A 26,140-nucleotide genomic window follows, 5' to 3' on the forward strand; every position below is an offset into this window, starting at 1 on the left:
GGGTCGCGGAGAGTCGGACACGACTGAGCGACTGAACTGAACTGAACTGAACTGAACTAGAGACCTACTTAAGAACTAGAGACATACTGACTGAAAGAAAGGGAATGGAAAAAGATGCTCGATGCAAATGGAAATCAAAAGAAAGCTGGAGTAGCAATACTTGTATTAGACAAAATAAACTTTAAAATAAATATATGACAAGAGACACAGAAGGACAATGCATAATGACCACAAGAGCAATCCAGGAAGAAGATATAACAGTGGTAAATATAAATGCACCCAACACATGAGCACCTCAATATATAAGGCAAATTCTAAGAGCCATGGAAGGAGAAATTGACAGTAACACAGTAATAGTGGAGAACTTTAATACCCCACTTACATCAATGGACAGATTAGCCAAACAGAAAATCAGTAAGAAAACAAGAGTCTTAAGTGAAACATTAAACCAGATGGAGTTAATTGATATGTTTACAGCGTTCCATCAAAAAGCAGCAGATGATCCATTCTTTTCAATTGCATATGGAACATTCTCCGGGATTGACCATATGCTGGGCCAGAAAGCCAGCCTTGAGAAATTTAAGAGAATTGAAATCATAGCAGGCACCTTTTCTGGCCACACACTATGAGATTAGAAATAAACTTTAAGAAAACTGTAAAAAAAAAAAAAAAAAAAAACCACAAACGTGAAGAAAAATAATATGCTTCTAAATAACCAATGGATCATTGAAGAAATCAAAGAGGAAATTTAAAAAATACCTAGAAACAAATGAAAACATGATGATCCAAAACCTATGGAACACAGCAATAAATCTTACCTAAGAAAACAAGAAACATCTCCGACAACCTAATCTTATAACTAAAGCAACTAAAGAAAGAAGAACAAACAAAATCCAAGGGTAGCAGAAGGAAAAAATTCAAAGATCAGAACATAAATAAATGAAATAGAGACAAAGCAAAACAAAAGATCAATGATATTAAAACCTTGCTCTTTGAAAAGATAGACAAAATAGATAAACCTTTAGCCAGATTCATCAGAAGAAAAGAGAAGGCTCAAATCAATACAATTAGAAATGAAAAAGAAGTTACAATAGAACCACAGAAATACAAAGGATCATAAGAGACTCCCACAAGCAACTGCATGCCAATAAAATGGACAACCTGTAAGAAATGGACAAATTCTTAGAAATGTACAATCCCCCAAAACTGAGCCAGGGAGAAATAGAAAATATAAATAGACCAATCACAATTACTAAAACTGAAACTGTAATTAAGACACTTCCAACAAATAAAAGCTCAGGACCAGATGGCTTCACAGGCAAATTCTATTTAGAGAACAGTTAATACCTATCCTTCTGAAACATTTCAAAATATTACAGAGGAAGGAACACTCCCAAACTCATTCTAAGAGGTCACCATTACTCTGATACAAAGCCAGAAAAAGATGCCACAATAAAAGAAAATTACAGGCCAATATCACTGATGAACATGACACAACAAAACACTAGTAAACTGAATCCAACAATACATTAAAAGGATCATATACTATGATCAATTGGGCTTTATCCCAGGGATGCAAAGATTTTTCAATATCCGCAAATCAATCAGTGTGATAAACCACATAAACAAATAGAAGAACACAAATCACATGATCATCTTAATAGATGCAGAAAAAGCTTTTGACAAAATCCAACAGCCATTCATGAAAAAAACTCTCCAGAAAGTGGGTACAGAGGGAACCTTTCTCAACATAATAAAGGTCATATGTGACAAACCCACAGCTAACATCATACTCAACAGTGAAAAGCTGAAAAAGAAAGTATTTCCTCTAAGATCAGTAACAAGATAAGGATGTTCACACTTACCACTTTTGTTCAACATAGTTTTGGAAGTCCTAGCCATGGTACTCAGAAAACAAAAAGAAGTAAGAGGAATCCAGATTGGAAAAGAAGTAAAACTGTCTCTATTCACAGATGACATGATTGTTGTTGTTTAGTTGCTAAGTTGTGTCCGACTCTTCTGTGACCCCATGGACTCTAGCCCACCAGGCTCCTCTGTCCATGGGATTTCCTACTGTAGTAGGTTGCCAGTTCCTTCTCCAGGGGATCCTTCCTGACCCAGGGGTCAAACCTATGTCTCCTGCATTGGCAAGTGGGTTCTTTACCATGTTGGGAAGCCCAATATGATTCAGATCAGTTCAGTTGCTCACTCATGTCTGACTCTTTGTGACCCCATGAACCGCAGCACGCCAGGCCTCCCTGTCCATCACCAACTCCTGAGGTCCACCCAAACCCATGTCTATTGAGTCGGTGATGCCATCCAACCATCTCATCCTCTGTCATTCCCTTCTCCTCCTGCTCTCAATATTTCCCAGCATCAGGGTCTTTTCAAATGAGTCAGCTCTTCACATCAGGTGGCCAAAGTATTGGAGTTTCAGCTTCAACATCAGTCCTTCCAATGAATACCCAGGCCTGATCTCCTTTAGGATGGACTGGTTATTCTAAACATAGAAAATCCTAAAGATGCTACCAGAAAACTACTAGAGCTGATCAATGAATTTGGTAAAGTTGCAGGATACAAAATTAATATACAGAAATATCTTGCAATTCTATATACTAACAACAAAAGGTCAGGAAGTGATATTAAGGAAACAATCTCATTTACCATCATATCAAAAAGAATAAAATATCTAGGTGTAAACCTACCTAAGGAGGCTAAAGACCTATCTTCTGAAAACTATAAGATGCTGGTGAAAGAAATTGAACATGACACAAACAGGTTGACAGATATACCATGTTCTTGGATTGGAAGAATCAATATTGTTAAAATGACTACACTACCCAAGGCAATCTACAGATTTGATGCAACCCCTATCAAATTACCAATGGAATTTTTTGCAGATCTAGGACAGAAATCTTAAAATTTGTATAGCAACACAAAAGAGCGCAAATAGCCAAAGCAATCTTAACAGAAAAATGAAGGTGAAGGAATCAGGCTCCCTGATTTCAGACTACAGTACAAAAGATACAGTAATCAAAGCAGTATGGTACTGACACAAAGATCAATAGAACAGGCTAGAAACCCCAGAAAGAAACCCATGCACCCATGATTAATTAATCAACAACAATAGAGGCAAGACTCTACAATGTATATAAGGCAGTCTCTTCAATAAGTAATGCGGGGAAAACTGGACGGTTACATGTAAATGAATGAAATTAGAACATTTCTAACACCATACACAGAAACAAACTCAAAATGGATTAAAGATCTAGATGTAAGACTGGATACTATAAAACTCTTAGAGGGAAACCGAAGCAGAACACCCTTTGACATAAATCTCATCGAGTTCTTTTTGGATCTATCTCCTAAATTAAAGAAATAAAAATGGAAAGAAACAAATGGGACCTAATTAAACTTAACAAGCTTTTGCACAGCAAAGGAAACCATCAACAAAATGAAAAGACAACCCACAGCATGGGAGAAAATATTTGCAATCAACTGATTGACAAGGGATTAATCTCCAAATTATACAAACAGCTGTTGCAGCTCAATATCAAAGAAACAAACAACCCAATCAAAAAACAGAAGGTCTAAATAGACATTCTCCAAAGAGGACATTTCAGATGGTGATAAACCACATGAAAAGATGCTTAACATGGCTAATCATTAGAGAAATGCAAATCAAAACTACAATGGGGTACTACCTTACACTGGCCAGAATGGCCATCATCAAAATATCTTCAAACAATAAATGCTAGGTTGGTTGTGGAGAAACGGGAACCTTCCTATCCTGTTGGTGGGAATTTAGTATAGACACAGGGAGAACAGTATGGAGGTTCCTTAAAAAACTAAAAATAGAGCTACCATATGATCCACCAATTCCACTCCTGAGCATAAATCTGAAGAAAACCATGCTTGGAAAAGATCCTTGTGTCCCAATGTTCACAGCAGTACTGCTTACAATAGCCAAGACATGGAAGCAACTTAAATGTCCACTGATGAATGATTAAAGAAGATATGGTGCATGTATACAATGGGCTATTCAGTTCAGTTCAGTCGCTCAGTCATGTACGACTCTTTGCGACCCCATGAATCACAGCACGCCAGGCCTCCCTATCCATCACCAACTCCCGGAGTTCACTCAAACTCACGTCCATCGAGTTGGTGATGCCATCCACTATCTCATTCTTTGTCATCCCCGTCTCCACCCACCCCCAATCCTTCCTAGCATCAGACTCTTTTCCAGTGAGTCAACTCGTTGCATGAGGTGGCCAAAGTATTGCTTAGCCATAAAAAAGAATGAGATAATGCCATTTGCAGCAACATGGGTGGACCTAGAGATTATCATACTAAGTGAAGTCAGTCAGACAGAAAAACACAAATATAATATCACTTATATATGGAATCTTAAAAAATGAATACAAGTGAACTTATTTACAAAGAGAAACTGACTCACAGACCTAGAAAACAAACTTCTGGTTACCAAAAGGTAAAGGTGGGGGGAGGGATAAATTAGGAGGTTGGTATTAACATAAACATCCTCTGTAATAACCTATATGGGAAAAGATTCTGAAAATGAATGGATATATGTCTATGTATAACTATATCACTTTTCTGTACACCTGAAACTAACACATTGTGTATCAAATATACTCCGATACTTTTTTTTTAATTTTAAAAGAGAAACAAAAATAACAAAGTGTGAAGACTTACCCAAACAAATTCAGATCTTACTATAAAACTCTAACAATGAAGACAGTTTGTTATTGGTGGAAGAATGGACATATTGATTAATGGAACAGAGTGAAGAATTCAGAAACAGACTCACACATATATTGGCAAGTGATTTTTTTGCCTCGGCAGTTGTTTTTCAATGGAGATGCCAAGCAATTTGAGGATGGTGGTGGTGATGAAAAATCAATTGTGTTTCTATATCCTAGCAAAAAAATCACTTGGCATTTGAAATGAAAATGCTATCCCACACATGAGAAATATTTATGTAAAAGTTAAAATATGAAAGATGAAAATACCAAAAATTACAAAATATTACTAACAGAAATTATGGTCAATTGATTGTCAACAAAGTTGCCAAGGTAATTAAATGGGACAAGGACATTCTTTGTAACAAATGGTGCTGGAGAAACTGGATATCAATATGGGGAAAAAAGAACTTTAACCTTTTTGTCACATCATATACAAAATTAATTCAAAATGAAACACAAGCCTAAATGTAAAAGCAAAAACTATAAAACTTCAGGAAGAAAAATACAAGGAAATCTTTATGATCTTGAGATAGACAAAGCTTTCTTCGCTAGGACATAGAGAAAAGCATAAACAATGCAAGAAAAAACTTGATGTTCAATAGAATCTAAAAAGTGCTGACTTCCAAAGACACTAAAAGGACTTAGAGAAATATCTGCAAATTATTTTTCTGATAAATTAGTTATACCCAGAATAAAAATATCTTTAAAGAAAACTTCTTTCTCTCTTGGGGAAAGGTCAGCGTGGGAGCTGGTTGTCTGCAACAATTGCTGCATGGGTGATCAGAATTCACATCTGAGACGTTTTCAAATGATGACACCACCAGAATGGTTCTTTGCATTTTTTTAAATCACTGCATAATCTAACTTTGATTAACTTGTCTCAGACCATCCAGGTAGGTGAAGTTTGACTCTTGTAGCCTATTTTTAAGGATCTGTAGGCTAAACCTTGCTCTTGTAACCAGCATCTGGGCTTTGTATGTGAGCATTCCCCCCTTCTTATTGGGATCCTCAATGACTGAGGCTTTTTCTCAGATAGAACAAAGTAAGTTTCCAAGATCTCCAGAACTCCAAGGTAAAGACTTCACCGGAAGCTTTAGCAAGAACAAGAAGCCCACAGGGTGGGGAAGAAGGGAAACCATACCTTTCAGCTCCTTCTTGGAGTCGCCATAAAGTGCCTCATAGATCTGTAGCTCTGACTGGAGGGACTGGAAAAGCTGCTGTTTCTCTTTGCACTGTTGCTGCAGGAGGGCCAGCTTATGCTGCAGCCTGGCAAGGGAGAAGCAAGGGTCCACTGAGCAGGTGGCTTCCTATCAGGGCAAGAGGCTCTGAGCCAACTTTTGCATCAGAGAATTTTAGCCCTGGATGTCTCCTGAGGTGTCATGAAGACCGCTGCCTTTATTCCACAGATGTGGTGAGAGAGGCTCAGGAGGTCACTTCCCTTTGCTTAGAGCTGTGCGGTTAGCCATCACACCTGGGACACACCACCTGGTGTTCTTGCTGCCCCACCGGGTCTTGTCATGTTGTCCAGCAATTATTACAGGGTTTATGCTGGGAAGCAGCATCAAGGCTGGTGTCAACCTCCTAGGTTATGATGGGACTCATATCCTAAAACTCACTGGAAGGACTTTCTCCAGAATCTGATATGCTGAAGCCTTACATAAGAGGGTTTTACTCTCTCAACTTTGGAGTGAAAAAGTCATTCCTAGAGAAGTCCTTCCTTCTGTTCAAAGTTACCCATAAATCTGAAATAGCAGAGGGGATATCAAGGTTTCCAAAAAGGACCATTCACTGACTTGCCAATATCCCTTTTTCTAAATCTGAAAATACAGCCGTCTTCTTTGCAACGGGCTCCCTCTAACCTGGAGTCTTTCTCCTGGAGAGACAGGCGTTCCTCCTGGAAATGGAAGATCTCCTGCTGCTTCTCCTTCAGGTGTTCCAGTAGCTGCTGCCGGTCCACCTTTTGGTGCTCCAGCTCCATTTCCAGCTCTTGAAGGCGGGATCGAGAGGTCAGTAGAGCCTCCCTCAGGCATTCTGTTTCCTGGGAGTGCTCTGGTAAGCAGGACACAGGAGTACTTATATCATAGGGTCAAAGGTCAGCAGGAAGATTAAGCCCAAGCACATTCATCCAGACAAACAGAACTAAGGTGAAAGGAAGGCCAGCTTATGCTGCCTGGGAGGCAATGCCAGTGTCTGCTGTTACACGCACACGCTCCAAGGAGTGGGAGCCTCTTTCTCTGCAGAAAGAGGTTGCTGCTGTGATTCAGTATGGCCCACCTTGGTTTCAGGGAACACACTCTTGCTTCCTAACTCTATTTTCTAAGTACTCACATACCCTCTATGCAATAATCCACTCGTGAGTTTTGCCAATGATCCAGAGGCTTATGTAGAAACCTCTCTTAGTATCTTTTTCCTTTCCTACAAGCATTATTTCATTCTGGGCTTAATCCTCTTAGCGACTATTCTTTGTCTGTTTGCATATTCAATAAATATTTGTAAATAAAAATAATTTGTGATTGAAAATACATTGATTTCATGAACTCAATTAACACTAAGGTCAGCACCCACCCCCCACTCCCCAGGCCCAAAGGAAATGATGCCCACACATGGATGCCCACTCAAAAGTGTTGAGAAAGCTCTGGAAGATGTTTTTCTAGCACCTCCAGACACAGTCATGAGGACCAGGGACCAAAGAGGAGCCCTGAGTGTAGGAGGAGGGAGATGGAGAGGAGACACAGCACATCAGCACGAGAGGGACACAGGGAGCTTCCGCGAGGTCTTGGAAGAGCCTGAGAGGGTGTGTAGGCCTCCTGCTCCTCCCATTCCTGGACTGAAACCAGCTGTGAGTGTGGGGAGGTAGGACGGGCACTAACTGGTGTCCAGGTTGGTGGCTAATGACTGAATCACTGCACGTGGGTCGCACAGAAGTGGCTTTCCTACAGCTCCTCCTCCCTGGAGCCTAGGCGTCTGAGGGCCCACGGTTCGGGATTGTCAGCAAGTAGCCCTTTCTAGGGTGAGAAAAGCTATGGGAGTTTGGTGTTGGTGGGTCTGAGTAGCTCTGTTCTCTCCACCTTCTCCTCTCTTAGGTTCTCCAGTTGGTGATGGGTATGGCGAGGGAAGAAAGGGATACAACACTGACCACAGTTTGTGGCTTTTGGCACTCCCCTCTGGAAACATGACTGAGCTGAGCCTGAAGCCTGTGGTTTTCTTCCCGAAGGACTCTGTTCTCATTGGAAAGCTGAGGTGTGGACTCCAGGCCCAGACTGTAGAAGTTAGAGGTGGAGCCTGTCCGAGGAAGTGCAAGCAGGTAAGTTACACATTGGTGTAACAGAGGATCTCTGTTTGCTCGTTCTCTGCCTCCAAAGACACTGTCCCAACCCAGCAGAAAACCCTGAGGACTTGTCTCCTGGTGGGACGAAGTCTGCTGGGCAGAATGCCTGGCTTTGCTGTGGCTCCTCTGCATGAGTTCTTTGCATGCATTTCGTGTGCTCTGGGTGAGCAGTTCAGGAGGCTCTGTTCCCTAAATAGCTGCTCTTGCTGCAGTGTGGACAGGTCAAGGGTGTTTGGAAAGGCCGGCCTCCCGGTGTCAGCAGCCTGGGGGAGAGTGTGGGCAGGAAGGCCACTTTGGTGAGCGGCTGCAGGAGGCCTTGCAGACCTGGCTGCACCACATGCCAGTCACAGAACCAGGGCACAGAAGTCAGCAGGCAGCAAATGAGCAGCTTTAGGGTGAAGGAGAAGTCAGAGGATTCTGGGGACCAGATCTGGTTAGATCTGCAGTGAGGAGAGCTACTCTCTGAGCTCAGATACAGCAACAAGGGGAGGGGAATGGTCCTTGCCCCCTGACTTGCTGACTGTAAGGAGCAAGTGGAGGAAAGCAGACCACAGTGCTTTGAAATCTGTGACGCTCTTCTCTAGGGCAACCTTAGATTCTCCCTAAGTAGACCAGAAATAGGAGGCCCTGGGCCTCTCCTACCGCTTTCGCAGGCAGTGGAGCTGAGCCTGTGTTCCAGCTGCTCCCGCAGGCGATCGTTAACGCAGATGGACTCCTCCAGGCGCTGGCGCAGGTTGCGGATTTCACCAAGATGCTCCTCTAGCAGGTCAGCCCCTGCAGCCACCCAGGAGGACAGGAAGAGGTGGAGATGGAGCACCCTGGGGCCCACCTGGGGGCTTTGCCAGTGGCCTCTCAGCAAGACCCTTAAACATCACTGTCCTCTCTCATGGGCATATGGGAGCTCAGGTGACTTTGTTTAAAGAGTGAATGGCGGTGACATATATATATGTATGTGTATATATATATATATGTATACACACACAGAGTGGAATATTACTCAGCCATAAAAAATAATGAAATAATGCCATTGCAGCAACATGAATGGGCTTAGAGATTGTTATACTGAGTGAAGTCAGCGAAGGAGAAATATCATATGACATCCCTTATATGTGGATTCTAAAAAGAAATGATACAAATGAACTTACTTAGAAAAAAGGAAGAGAGTCACAAACTTAGACAACAAACTTATGGTTGCCAGGGGGAAGGTTGGGGGAAGAGATAGGGCATTTTGGATGGACATGTACACACTGCTACATTTAAAATGGATAACCATCAAGGACCTACTGTATATCTCATAGAACTCTGTTCATGTTATGTGGCAGCCTGGATGGGAGGGGAGTTTGAGGCAGAATGGGTATGTGTGTATGTATCACTGAGTCCCTCTGCTGTTCATCTGAAACTATCACAACATTGTTAATCGGGTATACCCCAATACAAAAAAAAAAGGTTTAAAATTAAATAACCTATCACTTTACCTTAAAAAAAGAGTAATTTGGTTTTAAACACAGGACAGCTGGTACTAAGCAAGCCCCATGGGCCTCCTCCCATATAGGGGTGCATGTAAGGGAGTTGTAAGTGTACATGTCCATTTCCCAGGGTAACTGGTAAGTTCAAGAGGTTCCATATGGTTTAGAGAAACAATTGACCTGCTTGGCTTTGTATTTACCTGTGGGTTTGGAGTTAAGCTGGTACATGGAGGAGCCTGAGGATAGGTCCCCAGATATGCTCCCTTTCTGAGGTCTCATCATGTCCCACTGGCCACTGCTGCCCAGGTACCCAGGCTCCAGGATTCTGCCCAGTTCGGTGGTGCTCCTTGGAGGACAGAGGGGCTGGGTAGGGTTGAGGTAGTGGGAAGGTCTGGCTTCTGTATGGTCGGTTGGCAATGTGGCTGGGGAAGCAGGATGAACACTGGTGACTCCTGGGCAGAAGGAAACATGAGTGAGAAGCAGTAGCGAACACAAGGATCAGCCAGGAAGCGCGTGATTGAGGAGAACGGACACTGACGGGGACACACGGGCGGAGGCCTCAGCGGCTGCGGAACACCAGTGAGATGGAGACTTAGACCCTGGAGGCTGCGACTCTCACCCCGTGTGTTTGTGAGCAAGAGACACAAGAGGTAGGGGGTGAACAAAGTCACCCATGTACACAACAGGAAAGTCCTGTGGCCCTAACCTGGCTCCCGTGATAATGCCTCATGATAGAGTCCAGGGAAGTTCCTGGGTAGAACTCACTGGGAAAGTCAGGGGTTCAGAGTGTGATGGCCATAGCACTGAGCACACCTGCGAACAGGAATATTTGTGTTCCTGAAGCTAAAGTGCCAGTTTTTCTAGTTTTCCTTTGGGGTTGTCAGAAGAGAAAGGGGGCATAAATCCAGCTAGAATGGTGGACCCACTCACTCCAGACTGAACTCTTTGCTGAGGTTGGGGGAGGTTCTGTATAAGCTAAGGGGTGATTTGAATCTTACTCAACACGATTCAAGGAACTGAAATGTCATCACTTGCATCTGAAGAGTCATGAACACTCTCCCATGGGGGAGGTAGGACCTTTCATTTCATAGGCTGATGCCTTCATAGATCCTGTGAAATCATGGGCCTTCCCATCATCTCCGCTTCTATTTAAAAATAATCCCAGCTGGGTGAGAGAGGGAAAGAAGTGAACCGGCTATAGTTCAGGATATTCACATTCAGAAGACTGCTTTCTAGGGATTATCGACATGAGCGGCAAACAGGTAGCTCTGCCTAAGAAACAGGAGTGAGGAGTGATGTCCTGGTGTCTTCCAACCAAGCCAACCCCCTTTGAGGGATTAATGTAGTTGGCAGTTGCCAATTTTGATCCTTATTTATAACTGTTCTCAAATTTGGCTACATTCTGGAATCATCTGAGACAATGTAAAAACAAGTACCAGTGCCCGGTTCCCCAGAGATCTGACCTTAACAGGTATGTGGTTCAGCTTCGGTACTGAATGTTTTAAAATCGTCCTAGCTGATTCTAAAAGGCACGAAAATTTGAGAAGTATTGTCAAGCATCTCCCCTTCCTCAATTTGAAAACTACTAGATATTCATTAGGATCAGTGGAAATTAAGGAGGGGGATGAAAAAGGTAAGCATACAAATTACAGTCCAGGATTTAAAAGAGACATGACTCCCTACCTTGTCCACACCTCTTTCAACCCCAACCCCACACAAGGCGAAGGGGAAATCAGTGGTTGTTGACACTCAGCTTACTTTCTCACCAAGGTCGCAGGAGGCTTCAAATCTATTAGTAACAGGGATCAGTAGTCTCATGTTCCAGTCTCCCTGGCCACACAATACAGAGTGCATGCCCTAAACCATGCAAAAACACCAGACAGACACTTGCACAAGAAGATTAGCTCCATAGAGACCTGAGAAGCTGCCATGCACCACTATCCACTCGGAAGCTTGGTTTAAAGCACAGGAGGAGAGCTGATGAGCTCTTTGGAGAGGACTGTGCTTAACAAGGCAAAGAAAGGGCTACAGCCTTTCTTGCCAAGGCTGGACCATCTAAAATCTGGCCCATGGAACAGACTGGTTGTGACTCCAGTTCAACCCGCATCAGCAGACCATTTCATGCACAGTGCTCTCCTTCCTGTCTCTAGCTTTGGGCAAAGACAACTCGACAATGTGGAAAGATGAAGGAAAAGGAAGTGAGGAAATGAAAAGAAAAGTAGTCTAGTGAACACTCTTGCCTTTCGGCATGGAACAGATTTGTTATCCCTCAATTGTTGGTTCCAGATCTGCTATGGTAGCGTGGTAGCAAGTTCTAGTTCAGAGAGAATAGCACCTTGCTATCATCTCTAAAGAAAAGACTTTGGCAAGGGGACTCCAGCATTGTTCAGCTGAGCTCAGCCTGTGCTCTCAGCAGGACTGTAACAAAACCATTCCAGATGGAGAAGGTATGATGGAAACATGGAACCAGGAGCAGAAGATCCAAATTCAAGCCCATTTCTCGCCCTTCCTAGTGACCTTGATCAAGTAACCTCACTCTCTGAGTTTTAGTTCTCTGCCCTGGCACACAAGGTAAGACCATGTTCACGTTGGTAGGTCCTTAGATTGCTATACCCGTGTAACACTGGTAGCAGAAGGTAGCCTCTTAGACCTCACTGCCTGCTGGAAGGAACATGTGCAGACTCTCCTTAAAAATGATCTCGGTCTAGCTGGAAATCAAACTAATGTTAGAGTAGACAGTGTATCCAATTTCAGGGATACTAATGTGGTCTAAATGGGGCTCAAGGTGTACACATTCTCAGCTTGTGGTCTATGGTGACTATCAATCTCTGGCCCATCCAAGCTCTTCTTTACAGGCACAGACCATGGTTATAAGGTAACTTCAAATTGCTTTCTAGTTTTTTAAAAGCACTACTAGAGGGCAAATTCATCATGTGAAGTTCTTTTCTTATTTCACATAGGCGCATAGTTAGTTACCTACTAACTGATGAAACACACACATGAGAAAGATAACAGCAAATATATTTCCAAAAATAGCAAGCGCAGCTCTCCCACAGTCGTCCACTGATAGCGTGTACCCCTGTGTTATTTTGAAAACTCTGCCATCCAGCCAAAGCCATGCAGAGACACACAGTGTGGGTCCGCCGTCCGCAAGCACACGAACGCAGCAGGAAGTGCTCACTTTCTCCTAACTGCTTCCGCAGCATCTGCAGCTCCTGCTGAGCCTCCGCCAAGGAGACCATGGGCGTCTCACAGCAGCCAGGGAGGGGAGGGCCAGCAGAGCTGAAAGGCAGGAAGCTGGGTGGAGCTGAGGGCAGTGGTGCCTGGGGAAGGCTAACCAGCGTGGGTATGGATTGGAAATGAAGGCCTAGAAACAGAAAGGAAGAAAGGACACAAGTCGTTAGACCGAAAGGGAGAGAAAAGAACGGGTGAAAGATTGAGAAGGTGAAACTATTTCCTGACCAGGTGTCTTCCTGGGGAGTGTCTGTCATTCAATGTGATGATGACTAAGATGGCCAAGGGGGAGCAGAGCTACCCAAGAGGCTGGCTTATCTCACCCGCTCCTTCTTCTCCCCTGCCAGGGCTATCCTGCATTCACATTCTATGCTCATCTGGAAAACAATTGGTTATAAAAAGGTAAGGTAGCATTACCATAGCTCAGGCAGCCATGAGAGCCCCATCCTAGCCATCTGGGCATGGCAGGTCAGGATGGCTCTGTCTGAATGCTCTCAGGAGCCCTGGGGTGCTGTTGCCAGCATGGGCCAGTCCTGGCCTCCGTGACAAGACTCCCCTACACCTAGAACTCCTGAAAGCAACAGGACTCACCCTGAGGAGGACAGGAGTGGACTAGGAGAGTGGGGACGCTGGCATGACTCATGCATGAAATTCAAGGCTGATGGAAACAAACTTGAGAATCCCAAATCACTGTGCTCATTCACCAAAGGAAAAATAAAAGCCTTGGCAAACTGACAGACACAGTGGCATGCAAAAATCTGTCTGAACATTCAAATAGTTTAAGAAAAATGCTTAACATATGTGGATTCTTCCATCCTTGATGCAAACCTACTGAATCATAAACTCTCGTCAGAAAGTTTTTTAAAAGAAAAAACTTCACAGGTGATCATTATGCAGCCCATCCATAGATTTCAGGAAGCCTGGGAAGTTCTGATGTTTGAATCGCTCTCCTTTTCCTAAAAACATTTGAAGGGCATGTAGCCCACGGAGGGAGCAGAACCCAAAACGTCTAGACTTGTGGAGACTGTTCCACACAGAAGACAGTGATCGCATTCTGAAAAACATCCCTTATCCCAGGACGCTGACATGGTATCAGAGCAGTACAAGACCCTGAATTACCAAGTGACACAGCCCAGGCCTCCTTCAGAGAGGCATTCTGACTCTAAAACCTTCGACCTTCTGCTCTTTTTAATCCCAAAGCATTCACAGAGATGTCTACAGTGCTTGGCGAATGGTTTTTCCCCATGATTTCCTGGTTTAGCTGGAAATTTTGGCCCAGAAAATTTGAGCCCAGAAAGAGCTGGACACATTCTTTTCCTTAAGATTTGGGTGACTTGCTCTCAAGAGGGACAAGGATAGCAGAAGAAAAGTGTTCTTCTGTAGGCATCTCTACTGAATGCAACCTTACCACAACCACGCTGAAGGCAGGCAGCCAGCCCGTCTTGTTGGGGGGCAGCAGGTGAGAATAAGCTTTGCCTGTTCTGTGCATTGCTAGTGTGGAGCTGTGATTGGATAATACACCCCCTGGTAACTAACCTGAGGCAGGTAAATGAAATATACAACTCTGTCGGTCCAAGATGTACACCATGTATATCTCAAGGATCACCGACCCATTCATAAAACCATGAAAGATAATGTAATGTGAACAGAATTCCTTCTAAGGATACTGAAGCATCCTCACCTATGAAGGAAATAGCCCCACCAACTACAGAGGCTCCTCTGCAGGGGAAAAGACACAAGAGAGCAGCAGATGGAAATTTCTTTTTGCTCTCTGGCTACAATAATCCTGAGAGAAACATTTTGCCTGTTTGATTTCCAGGGTAAAATGAGAGAAAGAAATGAAGATGATTCTTTTAAAATGATTAGCCAACTACTGGTCAAAATTGGTATGCAGCTCAAAGTCTGATGTGGATTATTTATTTTTCTACGGTAGTTAAAGACTAGTCAGACCCTATTAGTGAATTTGAATGGTCTCTTGATTTTTGTCTAGGATTCAATGTATCTAAGCTCCTAATGATGCTTTTCTTATCCCTGAAGAAAAGTCAAAGCTGAGTGAGAGGAGATGAAGCCCCTGCCCCATTGCCTAGTGCATACCTGGATGGGCCTGGATGGCCTCCTTGGGGGGATTCTGGGGAGTTGGGAAGCTGATGGGGTTGCTGCTGGGTTCGGCCTTAACCCCCTGAGATGAACTGGTTGCTGATGGTTTGGAAGACAGCACAGCAGGATGACTTGAATGATGGATGGAATCTACAAAACCCATGAATGAAAGAACATGTTTGGTATTCTTCAAAGAACTGGAATCTGATCTTACAATGTAACCAGGGCAGAGCCTTGTTGTCAGGGAAAGCACCAAGTGCAAGCACTGTGAGCAGCTTTCATTCCTGACTTGCAGATTGCTCCTTCAGGGAGAAAAGCCACCTGAGAGGCGACAGTGGGGCTCAGAGCCTGAAACCAAGGAAAAGGCACCTCCAAAAATAGCAGGCAAGTGCAGCAGCATATGTGGACACCCAAGGAAACTCGGGGGTTCAGAAGCTGCACCTGGCTGGAGGGATAAGACACCCCATCTTACAGAAGGAGATCAATCAGACAGATTGTGTGCCCGTGAGGCAGTGTGGAAACAGAAGTCCCCATCCTCCTCTCACTCGCCCCACTGTGGTTTGCCTGGTCCAACAGCATCCAGGTGAGAGTGGAGACCCAGTGACAGGGTCAGATTGTAGAATCAGGAGCAAAGCAAAGGTCCTGACCCACTGGGGCCTATGCTCGGCATGGTTCAGCCTGACACATGCCAAGGCGTATCTATAAAGCCTGGATGTAGAAGTCTGCTCTCAGCCTAGAAAAAGGTGGCTCCACTCAGAAAGTGGAGGCTACCTGAGCGACCAGGCGACGCTTTCTTCTCTTCACAGTGTGTGTACTCACTGGTGATGTCCCTGTCAGAGCAGGCTTCCAGCTCGTCAGACAAGAAGGAGGAGCTGCTGGGAGAGCGCTGGGAGTCAGACAAGGCATGACTGCTGCACGGCGTGAGGGAGTGGGCGTCCAGCTTGGCCTGCAGGACTTCAATCACTTTCTCCTTCTCCTGCAGCTCCCTGCTAAGCCTAGTGGGGTGAAGGAGGACAACAGGGGAGGCAGAATCACTGGATGAGCTAGTCCTTATGAGGAAAACTACGTAAGTCAAGGGGACTGTGCCTGCAGAGAACAAATGAAATTACCCATCTCTGGTTTAGGGTGAGAAGTAGGCCGGGTGCAGAGGGAGGGGGAGCAAGCGGTGCCCAGTGCACCGGCCACACGATACGCTGAGGACTCGCAGGGGCTCAGCCAGGCCTCTGAGGCACTGCTGCTCCAAGCATGGTCCCCAGGACAGCTGGAGTCCGAGAACTGCTGGTTCCCGGTCTCCAACAACGTAAGTACAGAAACGGACGGTGAGCACTGAGAAACACAGCAGGGTGGCATTCTCACATCCTCCAAGAGGACGTAAGTAGAATCATCTGGTTGATTAAGGTACAGACCAGGTGTGTGTCTGTGACAGATTAGAGATAAAAGCAAACTCCTTTGTCCTGCACCGCAGATATTTTGAGGAGCACTGAGTGGTCTAAAACACACTCATGACACAAAGGGATTTGAACTAGTAACTGCAAAGGACTCTGAGCCTGAATTTTATTGCACATAATAAGAAAATATGCAATGACTCATTGAAAACTGGTTTCCAAGGCACTGTAGCCGCCCAAGATCTGCAACATTGAGGAATTTTATTAGGAACTGTAACACAATTCTTTTTTTCCCAAGGAAACTGTGTGGCCACTAAACTAGCTGCTAACTCCACTTGGGGGTAAGCCAACTTGGCAAAAAGCGCACCATGTACTTAAACACACAGAGTCGGGGAGCAGAGGAGATCCTTGGGGTGCCAAGGACCCTTGAAATTTGGTAAGTTTACTTTTAGGTCAGACTGACTCTAGGTTACTAAGCCTGGAGAATCATTATACAAATAGAAATCAATAGAATTCTATCAAAAGAGTGTAAAGAATTAGGCTAAAAAGGACAGGAAGATGTTTCATGAACAGATGAATTCATTACAATCAGTATTTTCCATACCCCCTCCGCCCCCACTTCTGTCTTGTGAAGTTGGAGCCCTCTTGATCCCTTAGGCCTTGTTCCCAATTACTTTACCAGATTCTATCTGAATTACCTCAGAGCCAGTGGCTCGAGTCCAGCTTGATCTTTCTCACTTGTATGATCCTCTGAAAACCAAATTCAGAAAGAAACAGTAAGAAATTAAACAGGTCTCACTTTACACATTACAAGTGCACGAGCCTATTCGAGTGCAAAATAGTGACCACTCTGTGTGTGGTCAGGACATGTGGGAGACATCAGGCTGCATCTTTAGAGAACAGACCTCTAGGATCTCCAGCGCTCACCAGGGAGAACTTCCCTGACCTGGCGATCACCATCATGACTGCCTTTGCCCCAAATCAATGCAAAAAAAGTTTAAAAGGCACTTGGCCAGATTCCCTCCATAACATACCAGGCTCCAGGCCTGCCACAGAACGACTCCCAGGTGAGAGCTCTGTGTCCCCTCACAGCTTTCACGGAGAACCTGCCCTTGCTTTAGGGAAGTGACCAACAGCCCTGTCCCACCTCTGCACCTGGGATGTGGGCTGCTTGGCCCCCAAAACTGACCCTGCTGTGCCCCCTTGGGTGCTCTCAGGAAATTCTAAGTAAAAGACTCTAACCATGACCAATATTCCTGGCCTGTGTACTGTGACGTTCAGTGCCCACGTTCAAGTGGGCATGGTGCTGTCCTTTATTTGAATTATATTCACGTGCATTGCCGGGCAATAGGCGAAGAAACAAGAGATGTCAAAAGGTAAGTCATTTGCCCAAAGAAACTGAATGGTAGCATCAGGCTAGAGCTTGTGTCCTGCAGTTCTCGATTCAGGGCTCTTTTTATTGCCATGAAGTCCTCCCATCCCTCCGCCCTTTCTCCCCCAACACTGGATGAACTCCGTCTCCTTTCCCAAAGGGCATGTTCAATAAATGATGACGTTTCTACAGTTGTAATCACGAGCTCTCTGACCCTGTGGTTCCTCCTCTGTGCGGCCCACTGGCCAGTCCTGATCCCATCACGGCCCCCAGGAAAAAGGTAGAAACAGGACTTGGGTTAACAGCTGTGGTGGAGGTGAGGCAGCTACTGGGGGCTAGGCTCTGGGAGTGACTGAGAGGGTCTCGAAGCCACGAGGCCAACTTACTGGTGCTGAGTTTGCTGGTGAGCCGTTCTGTCAGCTGGCTGCCCTGGGCGAGGTGCTCCCGGAAGCTCTGTCCCAGGTAGTAGTCAATGTCGTTGCTCCTTAGGAGGTCCTCGAAAGACTCTACCGTGTCTTTGGAGTGCCGGGTGAGGAGATGACAGATACCTCTCCCTTCCCGTATTTTCTGACGTAGGTAGGATAGTTCTCGGGCCTGGTCCTGAATCAGGGAATCATATTTCCTAATGAATGAAAGAAGAGGAAAGAGTAAGAATGGAAAATTAAGCTATGGGGGCTTCTGTAGAGATTTCTGTCAGAGCGTCTCTAAGAATTCCTCAGTTTATGCTGAATTCTGGCACCAAAACCAAAGGATGTATTTAAGAGTAAATTCTGTTCTGACAAACCTGCATCAAACAACACGGTACACCACCATTCCTCCACTGTTTAGTATGCATTAGTCATGCGCCAAAGTGAAAAATAAGTTCCGTGGGGGTAAACACAGTGCTGTATTTTACTTCCCTTACAGCACCAATATAGTGTAGACTTATAGTTGATAATAAATGCTAAATAGATTTATTGAGTAGATACTCAATAAATACTAAAAATCCACATAAGTCCTTTCATGTCTTCTACTTCAAAGACCATCTATATTACGGCGGACCGTATTTTGCAAAGATGGCCGTTACTCAAGCTCCCGTTCCACATGCTTGGCTACAGTGTGGCTGTGCCCCTCTTTCATCATTAGGTAGCAGTCATTCTCGACCTCCTCAAATCTGTGTGGGCCCTGTTACCACCTTGACCAACACAACACACTGGAGGTGACACTGCGCCAAGTCCAGGAGTCACTCTTAACTCACCTGGCAACTTCTACTTCCTGACTCCTGGAAGCCAGCTACCATGCTGAAGTGAAACTACCCTGAGAACACCATTATGAGAGGCCCAGGCCGGGAGCAAAGGCCCCAGAAGACAGGAAGCCACGTGGAGAAAGAGAGACGCCAGGGAGCACTGTGTCACCAGGCACAAGGATGAAGAAGCCATTCCAGCCAGACGTCTCAGTGACTCCAGCCCCAGCCATCATCTGACGGCGTGAGAGACCCCACATGAGAGCGACCCCTACTAAGCCCAGCCAATCCACATAAATTGCTGTTTGAATCCCCTGCTTTGGGGTGGTTTGTTACTCAGCATAGATAACCTAGATACTGAGATGGACACCTAGTCCAGTGTTTTTCAACACAAAGTATCAAAAACAATAATAATTACACAAATAGGGTTGAGAGCTTTAATATGTGCTAGACATTATTATAAGCACTTGGATTAATTCATTTAAACCTAATAACCACCCTTAGAGATAGGTTTTCTTATTTTCCTCATTTAATAGATAAAGAAACAGGCTCAGGAAGACTAAAGAGGTTTGCACAGCCTGTAAGTACTGGAGCTAGGATTCAAACCCAGGAAGTCTGCCTCCAGTTTGACTACTTATACGTCCTGTCGCTGTGTGAAGACATTCCTAAGAGGAAATCCCAGGGACCTGGTATCTCCCAGCAGGGGTCAGTTGTCCTTTCTTAACACCCAGGACTACCAGTGAAATAGGTCCTTCTCTGCCTGCCCCAATTGGTTCTCTCTTCTACCTGCCTGGGCTTCTCTATTTCACACAGAAACGTAGACATCTTCAATCAAGCAATGATCCACAGAGCACTCTCCTTACCCAGGCCACGAGGCATATCTCAGCTCCTCGGCCAGCTTCTCTTCTGTCCCAGTTTTTGGGAGCTGGGCTTCTAGCTGGGACACCCTCTGGATCAGACTCTCCAGATCCTTTTTAACTTGAAGCCCTGGAGGGTAGAAGGCCCCAGTGCCATCAGACAGCCACCCCTCGTCCTCATCAGTGACACTGTGCGGTGAGGATCCCTCGAGGGCACCAACGGCCTTCAGCTTTCGGGGTCTCTCCAGACTAGATGAATAATCGCTTGTAAGCTGATCACCAAAGAATCGATGCTTTTGAACTGTGGTGTTGGAGAAGACTCTTGAGAGTCCCTTATACTGCAAGGAGATCCAACCAGTCCATTCTAGAGGAGATCAATCCTGGGTGTTCATTGGAGGGAGTGATGCTAAAGCTGAAACTGCAATACTTTGGCCACCTCATGCGATGAGTTGACTCACTGGAAAAGACTGATGCTGGGAAAGGTTGGGGGCGGGAGGAGAAGGGGATGACGGAGAATGAGATGGCTGGATGGCATCACCAACTCTGTGGACATGAGTTTGAGTGAACTCTGGGAGTTGGTGATGGACAGGGAGGCCTGGCGTGCTGCGATTCATGGGGTCGCGGAGAGTCGGACACGACTGAGCGACTGAACTGAACTGAACTGAACTGAGAGGGACCGAACCCGGCTCTTCAGGTTCTGAATGACCTTGTTGGCGTTCTGCAGCTGGGCCTTCAGATCTTTGATGTACTTACGTAGGACAGAGATGTCCTCTGACTTTCCTTATGCCCGGAGCGCCTCCTGCTTCCCTAGTTGGCTTTCCGAGGGCTTCTTCCCAGGGGGGCTGGCCACTGTGGAGCCCAGGTGTCCCTGCCCAGAGCACAGCCCCTCCATCAAGACTGTTTCCCTGAGGCTGTTGTGCTCCTCACACTCTGAGAAAAGACAAAGACATCCTCCTGAGTAAAGCTGGGCATGCTGCTGAGGCCATGCCCTTCAAGGTCTTGAGGACAATAATTACTAGAACAAAAGTTAAAGCAGTACTTGATTCAGCGCTGGCACTGTCCTAGCCTCCAAATGCCATATTTCTTGTCCTCCCAAGAGCCCTGCAAGTCAGGTGTGGTCACCTTCTATTTTACTCAGTGCTTTTCGCCTCAGTTTCAACTTGGTGGATGTCCCTATAGCTACAGTGCTTTTATAACAGAAAAACACTTTTCTTAGATGTACAGTTTGCATATCCACCTGATAGTTCAGTCGGTATCTGTCTGCAATGCAGGAGACCCTGGTTTGATTCCAGGGCGAGGCACAGAAATGATGTATTTCCCAAAGTTACTGAATTTAGCCAGCCATCCCGAGCAAAGCCCATGTGTGCTATTCTTTATTGTGCAGAAGAATCTGTTTCTGTCACCACTGTGTTATCCTCAGATTAAGCTGTCGACTCAGATGGATGGTGAGTCAAGGCGGCCGCTGGCTGATTGCTGGACCCACACCGACCATCCGTCTCCGGGCCGCCCTGGGGGCAGGGGCTGCTGGGGAGGAGAGCAGCGGCGGGCAGGGTGGGGGTTCACTGGAGGGTAGCTGTGCCCGGCAGGGGGCTGTTGAAATTTGTTGCAAGAATGGTTACTTAGAACCAAACGCAGGTTCTAAAATGAAATATTCCTGAAATGCAGCATTATCCACCCCTCTGACTACTGGTGTGGTCGCCTTCTGCCCCCAGAAGGACAGGCTCCGGAGAGCCGTGCATTCTGTCCGTCCTGGGCGGCCAAGGTTTAATGGGATGCGGGACTTTTCTGGTCTGACACTGGGGATCCTGGGCAGGCTGAGTGGTTGATAGCCCTGGACACGCTCAGTCCTGGGTTGGGGGTGACATGCTCGCTGTCGCCCCACCACCAGCTTGATCCCACGTGGGCCCTGAGTCACAATCAGGAATTTAGTTTCCCTAAACTAAAAGTATGGGCTTTAAAGGCTTCCTCTTAGGTGTTCCTAACCTGTTTATTTTTGCCATGAGTGTGATGAGAACGTGTCCTGGAGCCTCTGTCCTGGCCTTGTGGACTGAGAACTTGCTGCTGTCCAGGGTATCCTCTGGACCGTTTGTCAGGCCAGAAAAACCTCCTAAGGTTACAGTTCTGATTTCCTCGTGGTGTTCTCTCCTATCTGTTCAGGTTTCTTGCTCAGAGACCTTCTTTGGGCCCGAGGTGCTTTTACACATGGCTGTGGACAATCCAGGCGGGGTGGATTCTGGAGAAGGTTAGTGAGATATTCTTTTGCATTGGCCGGAAATCATGTTTCCAGTGGTTTCAGATGTAGAAGCAGCTATTTGACGTGCCTCAGCTCTGCTCTGGTGTTCATGTGGCAAAGCCTACTTCTTAGGGAAGCTCCGAGGCCTGGCTGTGCTGGTGTCTGCTCCATTTTGCTGTCTGGATGCCCACTGCTTCCCTGTGGCTCAGCACAGTGGGGTCCTGGCACCGGGCTGCCCGGGGCTGAGCTCGTTTGGAGGGTCACCTGTTGGAAGCCAGGCAGGTTCTCTGCGCGGGGTCAGGCCGATTCTGTCAGCTCTCAGATTGGAGGCTGTCTCTTGGGGTGGAGAGCAAAGTCCACATGGACTCTGGGTTCAGATGGCTGACCTTTCCCATCTCCTATCCCTCCGCCACCGATGGAGGTGCTGCCTGGCTCCAGCCTCAGCCACCTGTGTCCTTTCTGCCTGGTGCACCCCACGCCGTCTCCCTGCTTCTGTCCATGAGCACTGCTGCCCCACGGGGCCCTGTACGCTGGGTTCCCAGGCAGACACAGGGAGCGAGGACTGTGTCCTCCTCCTCCTGCTAGAGGCAGGGGTGCGGAGATGCTCCAGGAGATCCTCTTTCCCACCCAGGCCCCAGAGGAACACGAGCCTGCCTGGCTCCTGTTGGCACCACTTTTAGCCCCAAGGCCCTCCAGGTTTGTTCTGGCAGCTTCTCTAGAAACCTGTGCATCAGCTCTTGGATCTCAGAGTGAATGGGTGGGAGGCTCCAGAGACTCTTGCCTAGGGATCCTCTTCTGATTCAGCCTGATCATAGACCCTGTCTGTTCCCAGGCTCTCCCTGAATCCTTCCCAAGGCCCCACCCTTCTAGAAGCCTCTTCAGCCCCTGAAATGTCTCCTCCCCTTGGGCTCATCACACGTACACTCGGGTTTCTGATTGACTTGTATTGTTCTTGTCTCTTGATGCTGGCATTCTGTCTTGGAAACTCTCCGTGGCCTGGTGTGGGGTTTCCACCTGATGCACGGCCCAGCGAAGGATTCAGGACACAGGTTCCTATGGATAGAACATGCCCCTAAGATTCACATTTTGAAGCCCTGACCCCCACTGTGACTGTATCGGGAGATGGGGACATTAGGGGATTATTTAGAATAAATGAGGTTTGAAGAAGGGGCCTGATCCAAGTAGGATTGGTGGCCTTATATGAAAAGAGAGAGGGTGATCGTACCGGGCAACAGGTGGCTGCCTACAAGCCAGGAAGAGAGCCCTCACCAGAAATCAAATCAGCTGGAACCTTGATCTTGGACTTGCCAGTCTCCAGAACTGTGAGAAAATAAATTTCTGTCTGTTAAGCCACTTAGTATGTGATATTCTGTTATAGCAGCTCAGTCTGACTAATACAAGGTGAGGTGCAGACTAAATAATGTTACTTCAAAAGCACAGAACTCACGAGGGGTTTGTATATGAAGTTGGCATTTGGAGATAAAAATAACTTGGTAATCAGTGTTCAAAAATAGGACTGTTTGCAGGTTTAGCTCTTGGCATCCCCAAAAATGTGTGTATCAGAGTATAAGAAAACAGGATGAACAGAAACCCAAGTCTTATTACCAGGATCCCAGAGGTTTCAGAAAGGAAATCTAGCAGATTTGGTCAAGACACCAGAGGGCCAGTGGACCATGGACAGGCCTGGTGTCATCCTGGTGCCGGGCAGACCCTGCTGGACCGTGGTCAGGACCCCAGGCCCTGAGGGCAGCTGGGAGGTGGGACTGGAGTAAATACTGGATGACTGGGTTTCTTAAGCATGAAGAGGGGTTATCGTACTGGCCTACAGCCTCAGCTTGTTGGTTGGGAGTTTCTGTTTTCTTTTTATTTTTTCTCGGTCCTGGGTCAGTTCGTACTCTGCTCCTGCTGGAACCGAGGAGCAGCACGTGGTCATTCTGTTGGGCTCTCGTGAGGATCCTAAGAACCATGCAGTTTGCTGCTTTTCATGCTAAGGTGTCTTGAGGATTTTTGGAGGACTCTGTAGAGTTGGGGACTAAGCAGGGCACTTCTCCCTGGAAGCCTGCCAGCCTACACTTGCACCAGACTGGCCCACGTTAAAACTGTGGCCATCAGTGAGGGGATGTAGTAAATAAAGGTGGGAGACTTAGATTTACTTCTGCCCAGGTTGCCAGTTTGCCAGAAGCCACAGTGTGTGTTGTGGTTCTGCAGAACGTCTCAAAAGTGTGGGTATTTTTATGATTGTTGCAAGGAACGCTGAAGTTGTGAACTTTCACCATTTCTGAGCTTCGACCCTTTGTGTCTTCAGAGGGTGACCAGCTCTCTTCTCCCAGGCCCGTTCAGGGCCCAGCGGTGGCTGGGAAAGACTGCTGTGTTCCGCAGGGAGGGGCTGGGGTCTGGGGCGGGGCTGTGTGCTCTGCTCAGTGCCCTACTGTTAACACCTGAAACGTGGGTTGGATCCTCAGTTACCTTTTATTTATCAGCGCACCTGTGCTTGTCATTTAATTTCATACTGAGAGTCTAAGCATATGATTAACCTTGAGGCTCCTCTTGTAATTACTAGTGATTGATTCTGTTTAACCTTGAAATCAATAAGAGGAGCCTCGTGGTGTGGCGTGCAGTCCGTAAACGGGGTTCTGTAACAGTAGCATTACCGGTTTGTCCCCAGAGCAGATTGGATGGAGCTCCACATGGGACCCGTTTTATATCCTTGCTCTCGTGTCCTATTCCTTACGGGACTTGCGTTGCTACCCCAAGTGCCACCAGCGTGCCCTGGCCCCAGCCGGCAGGGCGGGACGTGCAGCCATCGGTCTGGGAGTGCCGAAAGGTGAAAACACTTCAGGCTGTTCAAAGTATATCTTATATATCTTACAAGTGCGCGTTGGGCCTTCGGGATGTTATATCGAAAAGCCCAATTGTACAGTTACCATGGGAACCCTATTAGAATAGATTGCTTGATTTTGGGGGGACGGCGATCTTGCATCTTGACCAGAAATCTAATGAGTTTTAACTGTTTTCACATTCCTATGCTGACTTGCTCCACCAAAGCATTATTTCTTCACCCTCCTCCTTGTTTCCAGCTTTAAGCTGAAATAGGAAAAAAGTTCTCTGGTGGTGGTTTAGGAGGAAGTCTCCTAGAGAGACGTGACAGGTTTGTATGGCAAAGTTCGTGCGGGTGATGGTGGCGGCGGGGCAGACAGGCATTTTCTTTTGATGACTCGGGTGCGCTCCTGTCCCTCCCTTGTGCCCTGGGCGTCAGGTGTGGAAAGAGGTGTGCACCTCTGTTTGGTCCCGTGTTTGCAGGCGGGCGATTGGCTTCTGAAAGGCCCTGGGTTTACCGGATGGAGAGCGCAGGTGGGTGGGCAGGGCGAGATCATAGGACCCTTCCCTCCACACCTATATTCCTGTCCCTGTCTGGGCTCAGCAACTGTGCACTCCTAAAACTTCCTAGAGACTCCAGAGTCATACATCAGTACAGTGCTGAAAAGGTTTTAAATATTTACTATTGCATTTAAGCAACACTAAACATTTTTGTTGCTCAAGTGTTGTATTTAATATATTCTTGCTGCTTTTCTGTCTCCCTGTTCTATAAGTTACAGGAAAGGAGTGTTGAAATCACCAACTCTTGCTAGAGATGTGTCTGTTTCCTATTGTGTTCTCTGTTCTTGCTTTATCTGTTTCAAAGTCTTTTATTCGGTGCATGCATATTTAGAATTTTTACGTCCTTTTGGTGAATTAACCCTTTTGCTCTTAATGGCCTTTAGTCTTAGCAATTTCCTTGTTTTGAAATTATGTGTTTGATATTCAGATAGCCACTCCAGCTTTCTTTCCATTACTGTTTCTGTGGTGAATGTTTTCCCGTTCCTTCACATTTTATCTTTACATTTAACACATGTTTCTTATAGACAGCTTGCTAATCGTAAGGTCTTTTTAAAACTGAAGTACTCAGACTACTAACATGTTACGTAATTACCAGTGTGGTTGGGTTCAAGGGCACCACCTTGATATTTGTTTTCTCCTTGTTCTGTTTGTTCCTTCACTCTTCTCCCTCCGTTTTCCTGCCTTTATTCAGACTATTTGAATATATTTTTTAAATGATTTCAATTTACCATGTATCTACATTGGCTCTTATTGGCTCTATGGTGTATAATGGTCATAATGAGCTCATCATAGTCTGCATTCCCAT

The 26,140-nt window shown here is 46.0% G+C and overlaps 1 protein-coding gene across 1 annotated transcript in view; it reads right to left on the reverse strand.

The window, feature by feature from the left end:
- The window catches only part of LOC129543042 (myomegalin-like), a 49,155-nt gene that overhangs the window by 15,119 nt on the left and 7,896 nt on the right, over positions 1–26,140 (reverse strand). Inside the window, 12 exon segments of the mRNA XM_088835011.1 lie at positions 5,905–6,029; positions 6,623–6,835; positions 7,922–8,045; positions 8,734–8,865; positions 9,758–10,009; positions 12,739–12,924; positions 14,886–15,038; positions 15,660–15,883; positions 16,972–17,023; positions 18,032–18,267; positions 19,731–19,996; positions 20,392–20,654. Coding sequence (XP_088691137.1) covers positions 5,905–6,029; positions 6,623–6,835; positions 7,922–8,045; positions 8,734–8,865; positions 9,758–10,009; positions 12,739–12,924; positions 14,886–15,038; positions 15,660–15,883; positions 16,972–17,023; positions 18,032–18,267; positions 19,731–19,996; positions 20,392–20,654 — 2,226 coding nt within the window.

This window comes from Moschus berezovskii, chromosome 4 (genome assembly GCF_049115385.1).
Source record: "Moschus berezovskii isolate FMDL1 chromosome 4, NW_MosBer_1.0, whole genome shotgun sequence".
Classification (NCBI taxonomy): domain Eukaryota; kingdom Metazoa; phylum Chordata; class Mammalia; order Artiodactyla; family Moschidae; genus Moschus; species Moschus berezovskii.